Source organism: Acinonyx jubatus, chromosome X (assembly GCF_027475565.1).
Source record: "Acinonyx jubatus isolate Ajub_Pintada_27869175 chromosome X, VMU_Ajub_asm_v1.0, whole genome shotgun sequence".
Taxonomy (NCBI): Eukaryota; Metazoa; Chordata; class Mammalia; order Carnivora; family Felidae; genus Acinonyx; species Acinonyx jubatus.
In genome coordinates this window covers 98,250,235-98,274,113 of record NC_069389.1, presented here as the reverse complement: position 1 = coordinate 98,274,113, position 23,879 = coordinate 98,250,235, and the positions used below count along the sequence as shown (strand labels likewise).

The window sequence follows — 23,879 nt, the reverse complement described above, 5'->3', positions numbered from 1 at the left end:
ATAAATAAATAAAATAGCATTTTGTAGTCTTTTTAGAGGGAATGTAACCATTTTGCTGCTGAATGCAATCGAATGGAATGCCCACATTGTTAAGTGAGTGAATTCAGTATCTTACTCAAATGACAACGCGGTGAGCAGATTGACGGCTGTAAGCTGGCGCCCAGCACTCCTGTGGCTCATCTAGTCCTGGCACCATTTAAAGAATTAAATGGAGAGATGACGTGGCCATGTCCTGATGCTATTTTTATGAGAGCCAGTCCCATACTTGTTTACCTCCATAAAAAGGCCAATAGGAATCGAAGTGCACGGCTGGGGAGGGCCGGGGTATGTGTGCCTCATGTCCACAATAAACTTGCAGATAGTCACTCTTCCAGCATAAAAGACAGGTAACTGGAGAAGTGGTAAGAGTTTCTGTCACTGATGAGACAGTGGATCATCTCCTGAAGGAGGCTGGTGAGGCTATCTGCCAGGAGGTTCCACAGTCCATCTGGAGATGGACCAGTGCTGGTAACCCTCCCTCTGCCAGGAGATTGCTCTACGCATGCGGTATTTGACGGGGGAGACGTGGCCTTTGACAGAACCCATGCTGTGCTGTAGCGACAAGGAAGAGTTTTGCGTTCTTTGCATTTAAGCTTCACAGAATTTCCCGTTGTGGGCTGTGGAAAACCAGTAGCAAAATGGTTCACGGCACAGGGAAAATGAGTGGCACTTCATGAAATGAATTAACTGATACCACAATATTAGTTCAAAAAAAGGCGAGGCAAAAAACTGAAACTAAAAAGAACTTTCTTAGGGGAGCAAAGGGGGGCAGGAAGGAGGCGGGGAAGAGTGTTTCATGCTTCTCAATGTGATGTTATCCTGACAATGTATACCCTTAAGGAGCATGCGACTCAATTTCAAAAGTATTACGTATACAGAGATTCAAATGACACCTTTGGAAGAGAGGGGTGTGACAGACTTAATTATATTTGAGATCCAAATAGAGGCTGAACTCAATACGATAGCAGCTGGGAGGAGACTAAGCATTCTGCTTACAGAGACCAGTCTTGGTTATTTATTTCTTTGACTGTTTTCAGATGGGATCGACATAATATATTAACAACCAAAGGAATTTACAACTATAAAGTCTCTGACACGGTAACAGGTAAAGAAAAAGTACTGTCACAAATGGATCTTTTTTTGGGGGGGGGAGGGGTTGTTGTGGTTGTTAGATTTTTCTCTTTGAGCTTTCGAAATGTGAAATACAGTAAAACCCCTTTATAACACAGCTCGGTATTTTACAGCTTTGGAAGTGCGTTGGGCCGGATTGCGTGGCCATGTCAACAATTGCTCCTTCCGGGTCAAGGGTTGATGTCACCTGGCAGGCCTAGAGGCTGCTGTGGGCCTGGTCCCTTTAGCGCCGGTGTTATAAAGGGGTCCCACTGTGTCAGGGAGTGTGTGTTGGGAAGGAAAGCCGTTTGGGGGTGGAAAATAAACAGTGGTTCAAAACGTGATTGCTAATCAGTACAAAAAGACCTTCAGCGACTGACCTTACTCCCGGAGTCCTTGGCTCCACACTCCCCCTTATCGTACCACCATTTGTTTTTCAGCTTGTCTAAGATGCCTTGTTCACTGAGTTTCAATACTGCAAGGTTTACAGGCGTTCTTCACGTGGGAAATAACATAAATAACATTATATTATGTTATTTTATGTTATTCAAGCTTCAAACTACTTTAAAACTATAGAAAGCGATAAAGCAGGGGGCCCTGGCCACAGAGTAATTTTAGACACTGCAGGCAACCTGAGCATTACCTTATAAAAAGTTAACACTACAGCAACGCTATGTTTACCAGGGCCTGCCCATATCGCTTTGAGTAATCGGCACACACTGTTAAATAATGAGGATACGAAAAAACAAAGGCACTCCTCGGATAGGCTGTGTGTGGTGAGGGGGGGGTCTCCCCTCAGGTGACAATCGTCGGCGGCAGCTTGCGGTAGCTTTGTGACGGAGGTGGGTTAGGTTTGATCTAACCGGGTGTCTTGTTGTACTTCCAGACAGAAAGCGAGTTCTATGGAGGAATGGGGAAGGGGATGGGGCTGGAAGGGGAAGCGTTTCCATGTGCGGAACCAGACAAAGGGATGACTCTGAATAGAATAGGATATGGATTCTACGTGAGTAACATGCCTTCTGACCAGTTGTCATTTAGTACACACAGCTGTCGCCCAGATGCACATGATCTCAGAAAGAACCGTACTGTACACGTGTCGTCACTCCACCCTCATGCACGGACCGGTCTTAGGAGTGATAGTATAACGTGGAGCTCTGAGTTTTGGATGGGGGCGCTTTCAACAACAAGAGAACTGGCCCGTGGCTTCTTTTTGTTACTGACTGGCTGTCTCTCTGATATGGCCGAAGGTCTGCAGTCAGCTCAGATGACCGGAGGGTGAAGCAGGTTGTTTAAAAGCGGATTATTAATATGGCCCGGTCTAAAATGGCCAACTGTGGGTAGTATCGTAGAGGAACACTTTAGGTAAGCTGTTCTAGTAAGAGAAGACTGCTTCAACTGAGAGGCTGCTGCATCCGCAGGAGGCCAGCCATGGCTCCCTAGCCCTCCACCTCTTAAAGTGCAAGGCCTGCAGTCAGAGCCACTGAGCAAACGCAGGAAACCCTACTGGTCCCCAGGTTAAGATTTCTTCCCTTCGCAATTTCTTCAGCTGCAAAATAGGAATAATGACCTTTACCTTGTCATCTTTCTAGAGCTAATGAATTTTAAATCAAGCATCTCTCACAACTTCAGATAACAAATGCATTATATAGAGAGGGTGGCATAATTGTGTTACGAGGCAATAAACTACAGTGTGTTCAGATTCACATGAGCAATACTGCCAATACCAGAGCGTGTTATTCTGAATGCCACCAACTTGCGAGAAGGAAAGCAGACACGTTTCTGTTACTATGGACATGCCATAGAGTTTCTTAGCTTATCTGGGATAAGTTGGACCCACCAACATATCCACTCACTGGTAAGACTTTCTATAGTCCCAGAGATCTGGCCTCTGTCAGACTCTGACAGACCCCAAGCCCGTTTCCTTTCTTTCCCCCTTGGCTGTTGAGAGCAGAGAGACCATCTCATCCTGAGACATTCTGAGAAATGTATCATCATTTAAAACAATATGCAATTGCAGAGTACTTGAGATTTGAAAAACCGTAAACCTTGAGTGTCAGAGAGATGACCCTTTCTCGGTTGGTGCTGGGCCTGGCAGCCAGGACATCTGCATTTTGTATCTCACCGGCAAATTGAGGTCCTTTTTATACTTTAAACAAGTTCCTTCAATCATTGCCCAGAACCTTAGCCTTCTCAAATGCCAACCAGATTTGCTTGGGATGCAAAGCAACAAAAGATACTCAAATAAAACTTTGAGCCTCTTTAAAATATTCTTGGCAGTGAAAGTCAAGTCTTAGACTTTTAATCTTATTTATTTATTTATTTATTATTTATTTATTTGTTTATTTTTAAAAATGTTTAGTTTTTAAGGAATCTCTACACCCAATGTGGGGCTTGAACTTATATCCTTGAGATCAAGAGTTGCACGGTCTACCAACTAAGCCAGCCAGGTGCCCCAAGTCTAAGACTTTAAAAAAAAATTTTTTTAAAATGTTTATTTATTTTTGAGAGAGACAGAGACAGAATGTGAGTGGGTTAGGGGCAGAGAGAGAGGGAGACACAGAAGCAGAAGCAGGCTCCAGGCTCTGGGCTGTCAGCACAGAGCCCGACGCGGGGCTCGAACTCACGAGCTGTGAGATCATGACCTGAGCCGAAGTCGGACGCTCAACCGACTGAGCCACCCAGGCGCCCCAAGTCTAAGACTTAAAGGACGGACAGGCCATTTGTGGCCCTGAGATCAGTGTTGGAACCGCCTTCTCCCCTGCTTCCTGCTGTCTGGCCCCCTTTGGTTTCTCCTTTCCCCTTATAGGTTTTGTGTTATCACCACCTCTCCCCCAGTGCTCACTGGCACACAGGCTCAGATGGCAGGGGGGTGCTTCCCAATAGCACCTGGGTGCCCGATTCCATCAGGACCACAGGAAAAATCACAAAGCATGTTCTTTCCCCTTTCTGTGCTTCTCCTTGTCTTCCTGCAAAGGGCGCAGTGTCCTCATCCTGCTCTCTAAGTCCTTACCAGTCCCTGTCCTCCCTCAAAGTACTATGTTCTTCAAATGACTTCACCCCATTTCTTCAGTACAGTGGCTCTCACTAGATCTCAGGAACAGAGCAGACTGGTCTAAGGCACTCACACTATGGTCCAAATAGCGATCTCTCTCTAGAGATCCTGGGTTTTAAAGAAGCTTGTCAACCATCAGGGGAACGAGGTTGATAATAGTGTTTGTTACATGTTAGCTCAGAGTGATAGTTCTCAATGTGTGGTCCAAAAACCCCTGGAGAAATCCCTGAAACCTTTTCATCAGAAGGTCTGCCTGGTCAAAACTGTTTTTATAATAACACTAAGACATCCCTCACCCTTCTCGCTCTTATTGTCTCATGAGGTACAGTGGAGTTTCCTGGAGGCTTCATGACATGTGATATTGCAATGAAAAAGCAATTGAATGAATTGCTTGAATTGAATTGAAGAGAATCCGATTCTCTTATAGGAAGCCAAATATTAAAGAGATTTGGAAATCATGGGACTCCTTACTAATTTTGTTTTCGAAAAGTATAGTTTTCATAAAAAGCATGTTATTTATGTTAACATATATTGGGCTTTTTATTTTTAAAATAAATTAATGAGTACATTCTTTTAAAATTCCATTTTAATTTCAGATACGGTAAATATTAGTAGGACACACATCAACAAAATCTTTTTGGAGTTCCCTATACTTTTTAAGTGTGTAAAGGGGTCCTGGAACAAAAGAAAGTTTGAGGAGCACTGGTTTTGGAGGATGGAAGGCTTTTCCCGTGCCGGGGCCTGTTCTGGGTTGCCACCGTCCGCTCTTACCAAAACCCAGGCTCAGTAGGCCAGCAATTTGGGGTCCTACTTCTGACAAATGGCCTGTCCCTGGTGTGGGCCATCCGGTGGCTTCCACAGAATGGCAGCTAACTGCTCTCCGTCGCTACGGCCTCCGCGGTCACAGTGGAGGTGAAGTTAGTGCAATGGTTCTCAATCAGAGGTCATTTTGTCCTCCAGGGGGATATTTGGCAAAGTCTAGAGTCATTTTTCATTGTCACAGCTGGGTGAGGGGGCCCTGCGGGCGTCTAGTGGGCAGAGGCCAGGGATGCTGCTCAACGCCCCACTTGGCACAGGACAGCGGCCACAACTAAGCCCCGAGTGTCAACTGTGCCGAGTTTGTCCCAGAGCAGCCAGACCTCATCCAATGCCCAGGGACTTTAGAGAAATCTGACAAATGATATACTTTTAGAAGTTTAGTCTTTGGGGAAAAAGAAAATCGCAGGGCTTATGAAATCTGCAGCAAACCAATGGGCGTGTGGGAACTTCTAAATAAAAATGAAGGAGAAAAACAAACATTCCAAGCAGCAGCGCAGCCAAGGAGCATGAAAACGGTCATCAGAAATCACAGATAATACCACTGAACAAGGTGAGGATAGCTGCCAAGAAAAGAAAATACTTTAAAGGCCCAAATCTCCTAGAACTGTTGGTTGCTGCAGGGGGGAATAAATTTCCGAGATGGCAGAGCAAAACTGCTGTTTTCTCTCTTACTGTACTTTACTGGATGTACTGCCCAGATCAATCCAAATCAAATGAATGTGTTGACACCCTCCCCCATCACACACACACACACACACACACACACACACACACACACAATTTGGTATTTTAAAGAAAGAGGAATTAGGTGGGCATTTGGTCATTTTAAACATCACTTTCCCCATGAAACCATTTCTCCCCACCTCAATATTTTCTTCCCTCCTTCATCTTCTTCCTGGCCTTATAATTTATACCCATGTCTTGTAACTCCCACTAGACCATGTGCTTTCCAAGTGCAGGGACCATGGCTTAGGTATTTGCATCCCTGCTTAGAATCATTCTCTCAACAAATACTTGTTTTGAGTAGATAACTCTCTTTTAGTGCTTTGGTTTCAGCCTGGTGTTTTACAAAATTATCATAATTATTGTTGTTCGAGCTTAACGATTACTCTAAGAAGGTAGATTTATGGTCTCTACTTTGTAAGTGAAGAAATTGAAGCACAGATAGGTTAAGCAATCTGCTTAAACTTGCACAGCAGATTATGGGGCAGGCCAGAGGGCAAATTACTATATATTCAACTCTGCACTGTGCATTCTCCAATGGAACACACAAAAGGGTAGCAGTGCTCTTTAGATTTGTTCTTTGCGCTTGGATGTTCATAATGAAGTTTGTCTTTGGGGACCACCGTACTCCAAGTAGCTCTCAACCTAGCAAGGGCGTATCTTGCAGCGGGCCGTTCAGCGTGCTGCGGCTATATGTCTCCAGGGGAATGTTTCACAGCAATTACTGCAGGCCCTTAACTAGTACCTAAGAGAATTATAAGTCAGAAATATTTATTGTACTCACCTCAATAGAGAACAGGAAGAATTTAAAAAGTAGGTCAGATTCCTATCATGGAAATTGCTCAGGAATTCTCCCCTCTGAAGGGCTGGCTACCAACCTTCTGCTGAGTACAGCACTCCCAAGACAAAGGCAAGGGTCAGGAGGCTCAGGGAGCGAACAGGAGAGCTTGGTGATGTAATTTCAGGGGGTCTGGGAATATCCCGCTGTCCCAAACTATTTTCCTCACGGGTACCTGAAATTCCACCATGAGAATCACACCCCTCTACGTGTGGACATCATTCCTCGTTAAAATGCAAAGCTTCTTGGGAAATGGGAAACGAACCAGAGTAACTACTTACAAACTCCAACCCTTTGTTCCGTTTTGTTTAAACAATGTTCAGAGAGTGTAAAGCTCCCTCAAGGAGAGAACGACGTGTGCCGCGCCCGAGTCATAGAAATGTATATGGATTGCGGATGGGATGGAGAGGGTAAGAGCAAATGTGAGTTAGAGAGTCATTTAACAGGATGTGAGGGCAGTTCTCAGCTGTGGTGGGACAGTGGATCCTGAGTATGGGGGACAGGCATGGAGTGGCATCTCTCTTTCGCTCTCTTTTAATAGAGGTAGTCCTATAATTCGTAGCGCCGTGAAAAGGAGTTCTACTTTTGAAACAACAACAACAACAACAACAACCCTAACTGGCTGATACAAATTTTTGCTTATCTCTGCCATCCACACTGGGCAGTACCTCAGCTACAAAGGACTGTGCTCACTAATCCAAAGCATCCAGCCCCAGGTGGCGGTTGTCCAGGTTCCCAGCTCATTCCTGGGCTGTGCCAACCAGTTCAGTGTTCTCTCAGTGATGGCCAGCATTGCATCTGGAGACTATTTTAGGACAAGAAGACCATTTTCTTTTCTGTGAAGGTAGGAACTATTTATTTTAAAAAAAGTAACTAAAATTTTTGCTCTATTTCCAAAGAAGTGTCCAATTTATTTATTTTTCAATTTCAAGTTCAGGAAATGCCCCAAATAGGCAGTTTGGAGTCATGAACAAAGAGAGAAATGTGCAGAGTGATGGGAGGGTGTGGAGTCTCGCCAGAGGGGGAAAGAAGAAAAAATGGCCTAGTGAGTTAATGACCAAGCTGATTCCTCCAAATGACGATCCTGAAAGGGTTGGTATAAAAATCTGTACTGTAGATATATGTCTCTGAGCCTGAAAAATATAGGAACCTGGGGTGCAGTACAGTTTGTTTACCCTAGAGACAGTGGGATATATCCTGCTCTCAGTGGCTTCACTTCTCGTCTCTGAGCGGGGACACCTAAAGAGCAAATGTCTGCTTAATTAATGACGCCAGAATATCTTCAATGGCGCCCTTAGGAGGGAGAGGGATAGATATATGGGTAAATATGTAGGTTACAGAGAAAGACAAGGAGCTCACAGAGAAGTAAAAGAAATAGATGAGTAAGGGTGGTGTATTTGCATAATTAAGAACCTGCTCTAACAAACACAGTGTCCGGATGATGAAAATGGAAGCTTATCACAACCTAAGCTGGAAGCCCTCCCCTCGCCTTATGCCTCATCTAAACCTCACTCCAAGTTACTGACACTTGCTTCTTGGTACCTAGTGATTTTTGGGGGGTGACTTTTTAGAACTGTCTGCAGCCTGGTGGAGGGAGGATATCCATTGTCTCTTTCACTGCCTTTTCTGCTGGAGATCTTTCAGCTTTTCATGGTGACAACTCACCTTTCCCAATAGCTCACTTCCTTCCCTAGATTTTTCTGGAAAACTCCTAGCATCACTCGGGAAATCACAGGCATGTGCACACAGGCAGCTGTAGACAGCTCTGCCCAGGTAGGTCTTGATTTATTAAGTTGAAGCCACCTGATGACCAAGCAGGAGAGGATTCCTTGCTAGATGGAAGGATTTGTTCTGAGGTCCTTCATATTGTTTTCTGTTGGTTATCTTAGGATATGTGACCTCTCCGTACGGTACCTGTTGGAGGTCACTGCAGCTCAAAATATGCCCTAGACTATACCGGAATCTGGAGTCTTAAAAAAAAAGTCTCTATCTGATTCTTTTCACAGGGCTTTCTGGATGTAGGATTCTAGGAGAATGAGGGTTTATTTCAATTCTTCTACCCTTGGATCAGCGTGAGCTTTCTCCACAACCTGGGAGCACGTACCTATGACTGCTGGCATTACTGGGCTCTGGCCACCCAAGCAACCCTCAGTCCCAGGGGCAGCCCTGATGATTGGCAGTCATGCAGAGCTTAGTTGCTAGAAGCTCACTCTGAGTGAGAATTTATATCTGTGTAGTTCACAAATGTAGCTCAAACCGATTTAACTCCTTGCTAATGAGATCATAATTTAATATAAGTGCAAAGAGCAAATTCAATAATGCATGCATATAACATCGGGAGTTGAAAGCTGTGAGTCATTTTACTAAGGGCCTAACAATGCTAGTGACTGAAACCTACTGATGAGCATCTGGGCTACAGAAGTTACTTGTGGATATGTGAGTGAAGCCAGTGCATTTCCAGATGATAATCTCTCAAATGCAACGGGATAGACCCCTTGATTCTACAAGTTGCGAATTTCACTGATGATTTCTGCCAAACCCGGCCTTTGTCCAACCTCTCCATGTGGAACAGGAATCCAAAACCATGGTTGCTCGTGGACTATCTCACACACCCCAATTTGTCTGGGAAGACTCACTCAATTCATCCCTGATGGAGAGAAGGGGCTCAGGGAAGTTGTTAAGCATCTGGAGACAACAGTTTTGGTTAAAACGTGGCCACAGATATTTCCCCAAGTCATAACGGACATGATGCACTGGAAAACTCTGTTTTGAGATCCATTAAAAACTCAAACTATCAAATTTGGTTGGGTTTTATTATGTATAAATGTGTTTCCTTTGGTCCATCCCAGTGGCACCGAGAAAGAAAAGCATAGACTGAGAAGACAGAAACTGATCTCACATTAGATCGGAAACCCACATGACATGTGTTTCTGAAGATGTCGAGGTCATGCCCCCAACTCTAGGCAAAACGTTCACTGAGAGTTGAATATGATGGGTGCCAGCATCTTCTTTCTTCCCCAGCCCCCGGCCCCCCATAGGCCTCTCTTGACCGTGAGCCATAGAAAGATAATCAGTCTTAGCTTACACTCCATTAGATCACAACAAATGGGGTCTGGATATCAGATCTGAAACCTGACTACTTGCTGCCATGCCAGGGCACATACCACCCTCTCCTAGCACGCATTCCAGCATCCACTTATCTGCACTTTCCAGCAGTGATGTTACTAGACAGGACGCACCAGCAGAGTCCGTCTTTTCCCTCTCATTCTCTCCCTCTCTTTCTTTTAAATGTAAAGTACGCTATTGCCTTAGTTTTATATTTTGAGAAATATTTGCTTCAAGGCCAGATGAAATGAAGCTTTAAGGTGAATTTAGCACTTGGAACATACTTTTGCCACCTGTGACCAATGGGGATTTGCCTCATGTGCCAAGGGCCAAATGCTATACCGCTCTCTAGAAAGTCAAAAGAGAATGGATTTCAATTGTTCTCCATAAATTTTACCCCCCACCCCCATTCCACCAACTTCCCACCCACAGTGCATGTATTTCAATCATTTCAAATCTTTCATGTTTCTTTTCCATGGCTGTCTTGCCTTTCGGAGAGTGTGGTTCTATAACCTTCTCTCCAAATGAAAGGAAACCAAACGATTTGGTCTTAGTGGGGCAGCAAGGGTATAGACACACACCGTTTCACTCTGCCACGGCAGCGGTGTCTTTCCTCTTGGCAATTGTACAATAGCATTCTTACCTTCAGGCCTTTCACTCCTGCTGCTCTTTCTGTAGCTCTGGTGTTGAACATTTGGTCATTATTTGTCAATAAGAAACACATTCAAGTTATCAGGATAACACCAAAGGCAACTAATCATGTCTTAATCATAGAAATCATGTTAAGGCCACGCAGTCAATTTAAAAAAAAATCATGAGAATGGATTAATTAATTTTTTTTTCTGGATTACATTTTTTTTTTTTTCCGGTGGTAGAATTTATTCTTTAACACCATCTGGCAAAATCAATGGTTTTGGCAGTCACTGGACTGGTTCAGTTCTTAAGGCAAAAAGGTCCCTTGCTTGAAGCAGCCACTTGAGAGAAAGTGAGGGTTTGCTCTTGGGAAGAAGACCTGAGTAAGTTCAAGGAGCAAATTTAGTCACTACCAGGAAAGAAAACTGTCAGGTTCTTCATACTTCCAGGAGGCAGCACCAGCACAGAGACATGCAAACCAACGAAGAGCATAACATACTCACCCTACTCCTTGATCCCAAACCAGCCTCGGTGATTCACAGGAACTTCTTCTAAGACCCAGGAAGTGCCATCGATCTGTAATGATTCTTGCCTACACACATAACAGTGTCAATAAAGAGTCATTGGGATCCGTCTTAACCCTGGGCATCCAAAATGTCTACCTTTAGGGATGGCTCCTGCCAATAAAAGGTCCATCTTGTTGCAGGTAAAAGGCAGATGTAGATTCACATCCGTTACCCAAGGCCCAAGAATGTCAAAGAATTCTGGGTGTGGAAGAGAAGCGGTTAAGAGACGGCGGCATAGGAGAGGAGGATTGTAGACATACATGGAAGAAGAAATACACACAAAACGGAGGATCTCATTTATACATATGGGAAACATAGCACCACCTCATTCATTTAAGTACCACCAACTTTTTACTATCTTTGGATACGAGACTTGCTAAGCAAATGCCTGAGGTTTAAAAAAATGTCTGCTAGCGATTAGAAGGAAGGATGACTTTGAATTTCTTAAGAGAACAAACTCTTTCCAGGTACTATAAAAGCACCCACGTGAAAAGAAACACAACTCATTTTCACTGCAAGCCACTTTTTGAGTTTCTGAAAGCAAGTTCCCTAAGCGCTTCCTTCCCTAGGGTCACATTGGTTAGTTTATTCTAGTCTCTGTATAGTTTTGAATATAACCCCGCTGCATTTCTCTATCAATATCCTAGAAATCATAATGATCATTCAACCACTTCTTTAATCGATCAAAGTTTAACTGCATATCGCATCGTCATCGCTTACTTCCCTAGACGCCTTGCAAGCTAAGGCACCTATCATACAGCTCTCCTTCCGGTCAAGGGGTTCAGAATGGTTCCATTTAAACGTTCTGCTCCAATGTTCCCCCAAAGCACAAAGCCTGCCGGTTTCCAGCTTGCAACATACAGACGCTGGAAGTCTGAATCCCTAGATGGAACTGAAGCCAGGGCCACTTTAGGGTGAGGTAGGGTAGGGTCCATAACGCCTTGTCACTCCAGTCACAGATAGCTTCTTTCACACACCAGACCCCCTCTAGTAAGGTAAGTCTACTCAGGAAAGCTAAGCTGGTGCCCTTTCCCCAAGAGTAAGGGACTGAAGCAGGGTGGGTGGGGGCAGATCAGAAGAATTTGAAAGTCTGAGGCGACGGGCAGCTGTGGAGGGAGGCTGACTGTGCTTATGTGGTCATTCAGCAGCTAAATCCCCATTCTGCTGTGATTCACAGCGACAGGCTTTCGCTGGCTGTGTCACAAAGCCCTGGTGCTTGGGGTTTATTACCGAAACAACCTACTGGCTCTTAATTACGGCATTTGCGTACACGCCGTGATAACGCGCTAACACAAAGGGTGATTCGCAGGTTAAAAATTCCCCGACCACACCTCTAACTTTCATGATCCTTGCCTGTACATTTGTAGTCCATCAAGGAAGGATCAGGTATGATTTGTTGGGGTCCTATTGGCCCAGGTTCAGGAAACTGGTGAAACCAAGCAGTATTTCAGTTCTAGCCTATAGATCTGGCTCAGGGGCCACCTCAGTGACCTTGTCTTAATCCCCTGTATTCAAAAATGAAGTAAATATCTATTTAATTAGTTTGGGCACGTGCACATTTAAAACAGCCCGAAAATATTGCTGGTTCCTTCCAAAGAGGAGTAACTTTTTTGAGACTAGGCTTAGAACGCATGACGGCTCATGCCAGGGGGTTAAAGTCAACAATTTAACATAACTGCCCATATTAGCGTTATTTTAAGGTCGCAGGAGAGAGACCGAGAGATAAGTATTACAGGTTTTCCCACCTCTCCCCGTTTCAGAGATAATAGGTGTGGGAGTGTTTTTGCAAAAGTAAAAGCACTCATAAATGTCAGGCTTTGTGATTATTGTCATTTTTAGTAATCAGTACTGAGGGCTGAAATGGCTTAAATATGCCATTTGCCTTGTAAGCCAGGTAGTTGTGAATGAACCTGATTCTTAGGGAAATCTATCACATGCAATCAGATTCACATTGCTCATTGGATGGGTACATGTGATAAATTGCTGTCTGCAGTATTATCGCAAGAGGTGACCCTGAAAGTCAGCAGAGATTTGTGGCAGCATTAGCTGTGTGACCTTCTCAAAGTCACCACCATCTCTGGGTCTCATTCTCTGTGAAATGATGGTATATATTCAACAGTCAGTTGTCATGTTAACTGGGGATGGAATACAATCAGGAAGTGTAATTCCCAAGCCATTTTACTAATTCAGTTAAACTGCATGGATCTGGACTGACGGAGGGGAAGGACTGTCTGAATGGGAAAGTCCTAAATTACAAAACAGGTTTGAAGAAGGACGGTTTTATTACTTTACGTCTGTTTTGTAATTCAAACTCACTATACTACGTTGCCACAGTGGAGGTCCTTGTGAGAAATACTTTAGCGGATAGGTCTGTGACCGATATGATTGTATCTAACACATGCTTGCAACATTTGAGAAAAAAATTTGTTCTCTTAAGGAAAAACTTCAACTGACAATCTAAAGTCTTCATTTGCTTAACAAACCTCTCTTGGCCCCTTTCCCGATACTCTTGCTCACTCCCAGAGAACCGTAGGTAGCAAGGAGGAAGAAGATAAAGGCAAGCTCCTTGTAATCCGGAAACAGAATAAGCAATCGTTGGATAGGCAGCACTCATTTTACTATTATCCAGAGCTGAGAAAAGGGTTGACTTATTTCAAAAGGCTGGCTGGAGGGATGACCAAAACAAGCGATTTGAGAGATGCCTGGCAGGTAGCACTAACGCCAAAGAAGTTGGAAACATTTAGGCTCTACTGAGATCTTTCTCTATTTGCATATCAAAAATCAGATAATCTGGAAATCGTGGGCTGGCAATAAAGTTACTTGATAACTTTGCAGCAGTATCAGCTGAGGAAAGAGAAAAGCTTGATTGCTCGTTGTAATTAGCAAATAGCTGGTCTAAAGTGCTAGGGGTCTTCATGATATACCAAAACATCTGGGTGGAAAGTAAACATTCGGCCAAATACATGCAGATTTTTTTGGTTTGTGTAACATCACACATCTGGTTATTTGAAAACTTCTGGGCGCTTGGCATCATGTGGATCTTGACACAGTCCATGGCTCCTTCGTAACCATGCTGAGTGAATTCTCGAGAGCAGTGTATCCAATCCAGCTAGGGTTTCATCCTGCATGATCTAATTAGGTTCTCCGTGGCCTGCTAACAACATGAGAAAAAGACCAAGAAGAAGGTGCTAAATACTCTAGGTGTCAGGTTAGCCATTGTAAACCTCAAAGGAGCCCAAAGCTTGGCTAAACTGTGATTGTCATCAGTTCACACTGGTGGGAAAGGAAGTTACTGCTTTCTGACACACGGTAAAACCTTGATTAATTGGAATCCATAAGGGATGAATGGAATTTTCGATAAGAGTACTCATTTTGTTTCATTCTTGGCCAATGACATTTTTTTTTTTTTTCCTCAAAATGCTTGTATCCACTTTCTCGCCTCCGGGAAGCAGCCTCTAATGTTTGAGGGTCAATCCAGATAGAAGATATGGGAGACAAAGCTGAATGTGACCTAACCACAGGTCATCTCGTGGCAAATGATTAACAACAACAACAACAAAAGATCAATTCGTTGCAGTCTTCTGTTTTGGTACTATTGCTGCTTTCTCATCAATGTGGAGTACTGAGGAGGGGCAATTCAGTTAGTTGGGGTAGTGGTTAGGTGAGTTCTGGTTAATCAAGGTTTTACAGTAAAAGACCTCACCAATGCCTGGTAAGATTATGTGTTGAAGAAAGTTGTATTTGAATTTATCACTTTGAAAGTGCTCTGTGCTCTGTATCAGTGTTTCCAAACCCATGTTATCCTGCAGACTGGCAAACTAACTTTTCCATCAGGATCCTGCGGAATGGAGAGAGAAAGAGGAGAGCAGAGGTGTAACCATTGTCTCCGAAGGAGAAAAGGTTTGGCTTGCCTGTCTGTTGGCCTGTGTGTGGGAAACACTGTTCTTCACCTTAAGAGATGCCCATGGTATCTTGGTTGTACAAGAGTCGATCTTACATGCTTCAATGTAATTGTCATGCCCTTTGGGTCATGGAGGATTGTGTTCTCAGGTCCTCTCCTGTACTTACCCAACGTGTCCTTCCACTACTTGCTGTCATGGCTTCTGAGCTTGCAACTACTTCTCGTTGCTTGGATGAGGGTTATTCGTTCTTTCTAGTCCCGAAGAGCATTATGGAGCCAAAGGAATGCCAAGTGAGATGGGTTTTCTCATGATGGCAGCCTGGATAACAATTAGACCTACCTGAACCAAGAACACGGCTAAGGAGAAGCCAAATCAGGGATTCATACACATGGAGTATCACGGTTAGGCGACGCGCTTGTTTAAAGATACAAAATATCTTTGCCGAGTCTGTATATGGGGTGGCCTACTGAAGAAAGACCCCATTTAACTTGAAACCGAGCTCGTTCTTTGGCTTTTCAAGTTAAGTGGGGCCCGCTTAAATAGGCCACCGCATATGAAGAACAACATCTCATCACTCATACACACGACTGAAGAAGGCAACTCTAATCAACCAATCAACCTCGGTGAGCAACCATCATGCCTTAGGGGGAAAAAAAAGGCCGTAACCTGACTTTTCAGTAGATAGATTTGACTTCTCACACCGCTCATGTGAGGCAGGCAGGGACAGTCTCAAGGAAAAGCCTTGGGCTCTTGAGAGCCTAGGCCGTGGAGACCCACACCGTGGCCTTCATAAGGCAACCGGTCTGGCGTGTGAGGGGAAGGGAGGGGTGTGGAGGGGGAGCCTCTGTCTGGGAGTTTAAGAAGGGACCCAAGTTAGATCAAAAATGCGGGCAGTGCCCCAAAGTCTTTCTGGTTCCCAAAGCTGCCAGGCAGCGGAATAACCTGGTCATTCCACTCTCTGTGTGCGTCTTGTGCTCTCTCCTCAGTAATAAGATAACAGTCTTGCCGATTACTCGTCACTAAGGGTACCCGGTTGTGGTGACATTGAGGCTGACCTTGGAGTCACCGCCCCCGCTGCCGCACTCTCCTTTGTCGTACCACCATTTGTTTTTCAATTTGTCCAAGAGGCCTTGCTCATTCAGTTTTAATACTGCCAGGTTAACAGCATTTCTTGAAACGATAAAACATAACTTGTAAGAAAATGCACAAATGCGTAGGAAATCGTTAACGTATAAAAAGGAGCACAAGAGGACAAATTGGCTAAATTTCACAGAACGTGGAGCTAGAAAAATGTCTGTACAGCGAATACAGGGTTAAATATTGGAAGGTGGCATGGAGGGTAACATTTGCTCAAAACCGAAGTGTGCGGGATGGGGAAGTTGTCTTTGAGAAAAAAAGTAACAAGAACACCACATCCATGCAATTAACATTCGTCACATATGGCACCATAACTTGGCTTTTACCATTTAAATTGAAAAAGCCGTTGAACTGTAAAATTAAAACAGCAACAAACAGTCAGAGAGGACAACACAGAGAGAGAACATTAAAAAAAAATGGATGCATTAAATAGATGAAACCATAATTTACCGTCTTATTTAACTCCATGGAATATTGTAGATTTTAAACTTTTAAAAGTTACCTCAAAATCCACAAGAAAGAAAATGACAACAAAATGCATCAGGGTAGGTGGAATACTATAACAACACGGATATTGTTATATTATTCCACCCACCTTAATGCTGAGCCTTTAGGGGTTGCCACACCATAGCCTTTGGAATCCAGATTTCCACCAACTTTCATGGTATCACACGGTTTTCTCTGCTCAATGTACTCATTCATGGTTGACTCCAGCAGGAAGGCGAACTTTCCCTTGGACTTCCGCACCCGGGCCACTCCGTCTGCTGTTGTTTTGGTAAACACAGATGGCTCTGCTGATTTCATGTAAGACCACATTTTCTCATAGACAGCAATTTTGGACCTCTGCAACAGAGACAAGCATTCTTAGACACCAGATATGAAAACTGGAAAAGGTCTCGGTGCAGTGGGTTTCAAACAATTTCGATCGCAACCCATGGTAAGAAGAGCATGTCACGCTGTGGCCCAGTAGGTACATTCATACATATGTAAACATGGTTCCAAAATAGGCTACTCAACACCGCACTCATCTTTGCATCTTTGTGACCTGCGATGCTCTCTGATACTTTCTATTGTATTCTAATTCACCGGAAAAAAGAAAGAAGCGCCAGTCAGGACCCACCAAATTGATTTCATGGCTCCACTAATGGGTTGCAATCTAGTTGGAAAAACACTTCCTCAGTTCAATCTTCTTCTCAATTCAGAAATCTCCCCTACAATATCCTGCTATGTGATTACCCTTTACCTGCCTGGAAAAAAAAATGCCATTGGAGGGGAGCGTACAACCATTTCAGTTAGGCTACTCCAGCACGGGACATTAATTATTGTAAGAAAGCACTTTCTTATTCTGAGCTGAAATTTGTTTCTCTAGGACTCCCAACCTTTAGCACTATCTGCTAGAGTACGTAAAGCAATTCTATTCCTTCTTCTGCATGACGGCCCTCCAAATATTGCAAGGCTGTTGTTATACCCCCCTCTTCATCTCTCCATCAGGTTGAACTCCACTGGTGTCTAATACTATTTCTGGAACACTCACAATTTTGGTCTATCCCCCACAGGATTCTAGTTAGCGATGCCTCTCTTCAATTAGATTGTCTAGAAATAGACATGGTACCCCAGATATCTGACGAAGACAGAATGAAAAATAAGCTGTTTGCTTCTTGTCACTGGAGCATTATTTCCTAGCATAACACTGCCTGAGTTTGCGTTAATGTATTTAGCCTTTCATCCATCCTTTTAACAAATATTTGTGGAGCACCTGCTGTATCTAAAGCACTCTCCTGGGTGTGGGAAGAGTATGATAGAGTGAATAGTCCCTCTTTCAACTCAGGTTGAGGCCAAACTGTTAGTTCTTTCAACCAAGCCAAGTTTCCCTCATCTTTACCATTTTGGATTTTGAATTTAATGCCACTAAATGTCATCTCAATTCAGGTGGTCCTTAGAACACATGCTAAATGCTTATAGATCTATGATAGGCATTCTGGAGAATATAAAGGAAGCATAGTCTTAATGACCCCATGACTTCCAGTTGAGTTGGGAGTTATGTCCTTGGGAATGAAAACCCAACAGAAAAATTCTAAAGTGCTATTTGACCAGAGGTGAGGTAGCATGGTAGAGACTACTGACATGCCAGGATTTCAAGTGTCCTTTTATGGGGTTTCCTGGCCCCTGCCTCAACTTTTTTGATTATTTAGTTGCTCTTCTCTGGATTTTGGCTGGCTACATTCTTGAAGCCTGCGTTGACCTGCTTAAATAATTCCAGAGGGCTGGAACTTTCAGAGTTATCGCCATGCAAATTAAACATTGTGTTTATGGTGATCGGACACCCACTGAGGACCTTACTGAGTCACTCATATTGTTCACTTGGATTGGGAATCTGGATTCCATAGTTGGTTTGCAAGAAGAACAGGAAAAAAAAAAACCAATATGGCTGAAGCCAAATGAACAAAAGGGAGAATGGTAGGAAATGAGTTCAGAAGGATAATCAGAGGTCAGATCTTGTAGGGCCCTGTAAGACATGGTAAAAAGTTTGGATTTATTCTGTTATTTATTTCTGACATTTCTGAAAATTTCTGAAAATTTCTGAAATTATTTAAGGACTTTGAGGAGGCATGTGATAAGATCTGATTTAAAAATTTAAAGCATCACTCTAGCTGCTGTATGGAGAATATGCTCTAAGGTGGGCCAGAGTGGTTAGGAAGCTATTCTAATAGTCCAGGGGAGAGATGGTGGTGACTTGGACTAGGTTGGGAACAATGGAAGTAGAGACAAGAGGTTGAAGCCAAGGTATGTATTGGGGAGACAGCAAACAAGCCTTGCTGATGGACATCTCCACCTGATGGTCCTGTAGACCCTTTCAGATTAAACATTTCCAGACCAAACTTACTATCTTCCTTATAAAGCCTGGCTCTCCTAAGGTCTATGAGGAAACCACCGAACATCCAAGCTTGGTTTTTACTCCTTCCTCGGCCTCTTATTATGCCTTGTTTATTCGGACATAGAAATGTCCTCTCTGTTCTTTTGTCTTCTTTCCATTCTCGTTACCATTGCCCTGGAGCGGGCTCCCACCATTTTTTGGTCTGGACTACGTTGCCTCCCAATTACTCTCCAGGCTTCACCTCTCTCTTCAGTTTATCTTCCAGCGATCCTTCCAAAATGTGAACCTGACCATTCTTTAAAATCTTCTCATAGTTCCCTAAAACCTACAGAACAAAATTCAGACTCTTATGTATGATATTCAAGAGTCCTTATGATCTGGACTACACTCTCCTATGATCTAGTCACACTGGACTACTCACTGTTCACTGAAATGTGCCACACACCTTCACGTCTTATGCCTTTGGTTATGCTTTTGCTTAGGCATAAATTATCCCTATTCATCCTATGAGGTCCAGAGCAAATACCGCGTCTTCTGTGAAATCTTTCCTGACTCCTGCTCCCACAGAAATGCTTTCTTGGATGTTCCTAAAGCACTTTTGCTCTTACCTTGGCTACAGAGCTTACTGTAGTGCATTACGGTGAGTTGGCTATGTGGCTGTCCTACTCACATTACTGGGTGTTCTTGAGGACAGAGTCCACACCTGATTCGTTTTGGTAGCCCTCTTGGCAGCCAGCACAATGTACATAGTAGGCATTTAAGATGTATTTGCTTAATAACTGAAGCTTAGCCGGATCAGGGTGACATCTAGATTGTTGGTCAAAGGCATCAGAAGGTTGGTGAAAAATGGTTACTAACACTGGTTTTATAGCCCTGTAGAATTCTAGAGCTGAAGTTACTCTAAAGATCGTTGACTCCAACTCCCAGCTAAACCAATCAGGATATATGCTTTATAATCCACTTTGTTTTGTTCTTGTTTTTGCCACTGAGCTTGCCTTTGTTGTCCACACCAATAACTTTCTCCCCCAATAATCAAGGTCTTCTAAGATTGAGCTCTCACCCGTTGACACTTATGCTCATTCCAGAGCACGTTATCCTCATCTGACGCATAAAACAATTTCGAAACATCATAATGAAACACACTCTCAATGACTTAATTTTACCTCAGTAGGAATTTCCTAGTCAGTGGCTCAAAGAATTTTATAAACTAGTAAATAATTCAGCTGCACTGTAAGATATGAAACATAATGTAAGGACACCTCCGTACTTGCCACAAAACTCAGTAGAACATTATGAAGTTAGTTGAAGTCTGCCTATACTCCCCTCTCTAACTCCATACCCTTCCTCCAGGCCAGAAGTAACCATTATCCTGAATTTGGTCTTTATCATTCACTCCCTTGCAACTCTTTATATTTTTATGAGAATAAACATCTCTTTTGTAATGACTGCAGAGCATTTCCAGCTATGGCTACACCATACTTTACCCAATCTCCTATTGAAGGACTTTTAGGTCAATTCCAATTTTTTTTGGCATTGGAGACAAGCCTGTGGTAGGTGTGTATCTCCATGCACTTGCAAAGAGGTACTTTGTGTTCATCTTGGTCCAATTGAACCTGAGCGAAAGGGGGAGGGGGTAGACCAATTTGTCTCTTACATTATTTGCAAACGGGCTATTTCGTCCAAAGATAAATTTATAAGGCAAGGGCAAAGGGTTTGTGAATTGTGATCTGAATGCACTATAATTTGGATTCATTTACTTCATCATTTACTTGAGCTCTTTGATTGCTGATACAGGTTAAAAGGGTTTATTCCCTTAGGTAATGATGCATTTCTAGGAGAATAAATGGCAGTGCTTGATGTGTGCAGTGTACAAGCAGCAGATATTAATGAATTCAGGAAATGAAAAGTTAGTTAGTGGCAGAAATGATTGGCTCCTGGTTGATGACTGAATTCTGAAGGAGGTTAAGAAGGGGAAAAAGCAATGGCTCACAAGTGAGAAAAATTGAGCTGAAATGTTTATCTTCCTAACTGGTATTTAAGTGACTGTATAACATTTAGACCAAAAAGAAGAAAAAAAATATCACTAGCATTTTTTTTTTTTTTTGCAGTCTGTCTTATTTTGGCTGAAATACTGAAGGCAATAAAAGGAATTGAATCTTAGCTTAATCATCTGGGAGAAATTAAAAAAATTATGGGCAGGATGTGTAATAGCAAGTTCATTTTTCTCAAACCTGCCACGATTCATTTATTTCATTCCACAGAGCACCATTTTGTACCTCAGAACGAATAAACAACGGGTATGCAGAGAGGCCACGCGGAATTCTCTTAGCACTGCTAGAAATTAGCATATGAAATCCAAAAGGAGAAACACATGAATGGAGGAGGAACAGATTAATCCAAAACAGGAGATCAAGCAGAGCTCTAGCATTCATGGATTCAACAATCACCGTTCCAAGTATTTGTCACAGGTCATGAAGGTCAACTGTACAAAGAAATTTGCTTTTGTTGAGTGGAAATTTGGATCTTGGGCCCAGTGAGGCTGATGTGTAGAAACGAGTGATTAGTGACCGCACTTAGCCCACCACTCAGACTTTGCCTCTCTCTGCAGTGGCGCTGGCTGCCCCTCATCGCTGCGCATGACTGTTCCTCCATAGACCAGGTGCACGACGTAAATGTCTGGTGCCATGTTTGAGAGTGTGGAGTCGCATCGCTTGGGTTTGAATCTCACTCGCTATGTGTTGAAGTTATCGAGCCCCCACGTGCCTCAATTTCCTCATCCATCAAATGGGATAATTTTTTTTTAAAGTGCCTACTTCAAAGATTTCTTGAGAGAAATGACATGAGTTATTACGTACATGTCACTTAGAACAGTGCCCGGCATACGAGAAGTGCCAAAAACATTACATATTTTTCTAGCACAGAAAGCATCATTTGTTTTAGTGACAGAACTTAATAGCATGATAAATTACTTTAATCCCCTATTTAACAGAATCATTGCTTCATTTTATGGAGGGAAATCTATGTTCAAGTGTTATTCACATATTTGGGTCTTCGGATACATTCCGGTGAATGCCCATGGTCTGCCATTAATAAAAGTCATCATCATTTGATTTGGATTTAAAAAACGTTTTTGAGGAAGACATATGGGGAGGATGGCAAATTTTCCTTTAAAACTTACGTTTGATAGTTAAGTTGAGGCTCACACATTAAAGTCCCCATTAACCAGAACACTGCTACTGGGGAGACCTGGTGAACGAAGCTTTCTGCTTCCCTAAGAGTTAAATGAGAACACCCGCTTGATCAATAGAACATCCAATTGGAATCAGTAGTGTAACAGCCTTTCTTTTAGAAATAGAAGAAACCTTCAAAACCATCTGGTTCAGCTTCTCACCCCATGCAGCCTGGCTTCTCTGCTCAAATGTCTCTGGTGGTGAGGCACTCCCGAGCTCAGAAGAGGCTCATAACTTATGACAGTTCAAATTGATAGAAAATTCTTTTTGTTGGGCTGACATCCTTCATGACAGTCTCTCTCCCCTCCAGTCCTATCCTGCCTTCTGCCTGAATTGGGTAGTCTCTTCTTTCCGCTTCCGTTTCTCCATTGTACGGAGCACTAGGTTGTACTGCTTTCTAATGGTCATCTCCAGTGCAACCTGAGCTCCTTGGGAGTAGGAATTACGTCTCTCTCTCTCTCTCTCTCTCTGTATTCCCAGTGACTAGCATAATGCCTGGCATGTATGAAACCCTCACTATGTACATCGAACAAATACGCCCTTTTCCACATGGTGTGGCTGCTGAAGATTACCACTGCCGTGTCACCTGTTAATTGTCTCTTTTGCCGACTAAACATTACAAGGGCCTTCATTTATTACTCTTATGACATGAATTCCCGTCATCCCCCCGCCTCTTTCTGGGAAGCTCCATCTTCTAGATGCTTTTTAATTTTTCAAAGTCCCTCCTAAAATGGGGCCCCAACAACTGATGATAATGTGCTCGATATAGCGGCACTAGCACAAAGGACAATAACACACTCTCTTCTCGTGATGTGGGCATGAACACAATTTTTCATTTCAACAGGATTCAACAGGCGTTTTTTTTGATATGTTGAGAGTCAAGAATTAACATTAACACAACAGACCAATAAATTGGAAGCTAATTCACTCACGGTATTCATTTGCTGTCAGCATGTAGACAAAGTATTACATTTTGCAAAAAAAGTATTGGTGTTTGTGACATCGCTATACCCCAATCATGTACAGTGTGTTCTAAGTGAATAATTTGAGAGGATAGAATGAAGGAAAGGTCAGGGGAAGATGGTTTTAGGTACCTTTTTGGGAGGCAAGATTTACTTTTAAGTAATCTCTACACCCAACATGGGGTGAGAACTCACAACCACGAGATCCAGAGTTGCCCGCTCTACTCGCCAAGCCAGCCAGGTATGCTGGTTTTAGGTATTTTGTACTCCAGCATTCCCCAAAGGGGAATGGGCTGGCTTTATGCATTTATTTTTTGGCCACTGCAGGTATCATGCCTCTATTGTCCATTTCTACCACTGTATGTATAAAACTAGCTTTGTACATGCCACAGAGAGGCTGGGTTCTCAGTCTCTACCTCTCTCACCCGACTTCACTGTGTTTTTGGCTCAGAGATCCGTTCTGTCCCTCCTTTCTGGCATCAGGAGTCTTGGTCCTCATGGAGGCAGTCACTGATGTTACAACGGTTTCTGTTACCTTTGAGCAAGGGATCCTTTTTATTTGAACAGGGGATGGGTGTCCCAGAAAGGGGAGTGAGTTTCTTGGCATTGTAAGAGGTGCTGTTCAGAGGCTGGAAAAAGCCGTCCCTGCGAACAGGACACTAACGAAGGGAAAATGGCATGTTTCAAACAAAAATGCCTTATCCTCCTTCATTTTTCCTTTGCTATCTACTATTATTGTAGCTTATTTATTGCTTAAGAATTTGGTCCATTTCTTCTGTAGGTTGTGTATCTTTAGTTAAGAGAACATCATTAAAAACTATAATCTGCCTTTTCTTCCAAATTATTTAGCCCCCTCTAAAATTGCTACTTTTAATAAAGGCTCAGGCG

At 43.1% G+C, this 23,879-nt stretch overlaps 1 protein-coding gene and 1 long non-coding RNA gene across 12 annotated transcripts in view; one reads left to right on the top strand and one right to left on the bottom strand.

The window, feature by feature from the left end:
• Positions 1-23,879, bottom strand: part of GRIA3 (glutamate ionotropic receptor AMPA type subunit 3) — a 265,856-nt gene that overhangs the window by 8,792 nt on the left and 233,185 nt on the right. For 4 of the 7 annotated variants that reach the window (XM_027054336.2, XM_027054334.2, XM_027054335.2 and 1 more), the window contains 2 exons: positions 16,520-16,767; positions 1,530-1,644 (listed from right to left, as the gene is read on the bottom strand). In XM_027054336.2, coding sequence (XP_026910137.1) covers positions 1,530-1,644; positions 16,520-16,767 — 363 coding nt within the window. Of the gene's footprint in view, positions 1-101; positions 1,645-15,842; positions 15,958-16,519; positions 16,768-23,879 lie in introns of those variants that run through there. The other 3 variants (XR_003418428.2, XM_027054339.2, XM_027054337.2) reach the window with 3 other exon arrangements.
• LOC113597642 (uncharacterized) overlaps positions 16-23,879 on the top strand; it is a 159,142-nt gene continuing 135,278 nt past the window's right edge. For 3 of the 5 annotated variants that reach the window (XR_008289851.1, XR_008289852.1, XR_008289853.1), the window contains exon 1: positions 102-1,144. This is a non-coding gene — a long non-coding RNA (uncharacterized LOC113597642). Of the gene's footprint in view, positions 1,145-23,879 lie in introns of all 5 variants that reach the window. The other 2 variants (XR_008289850.1, XR_003418429.2) reach the window with 2 other exon arrangements.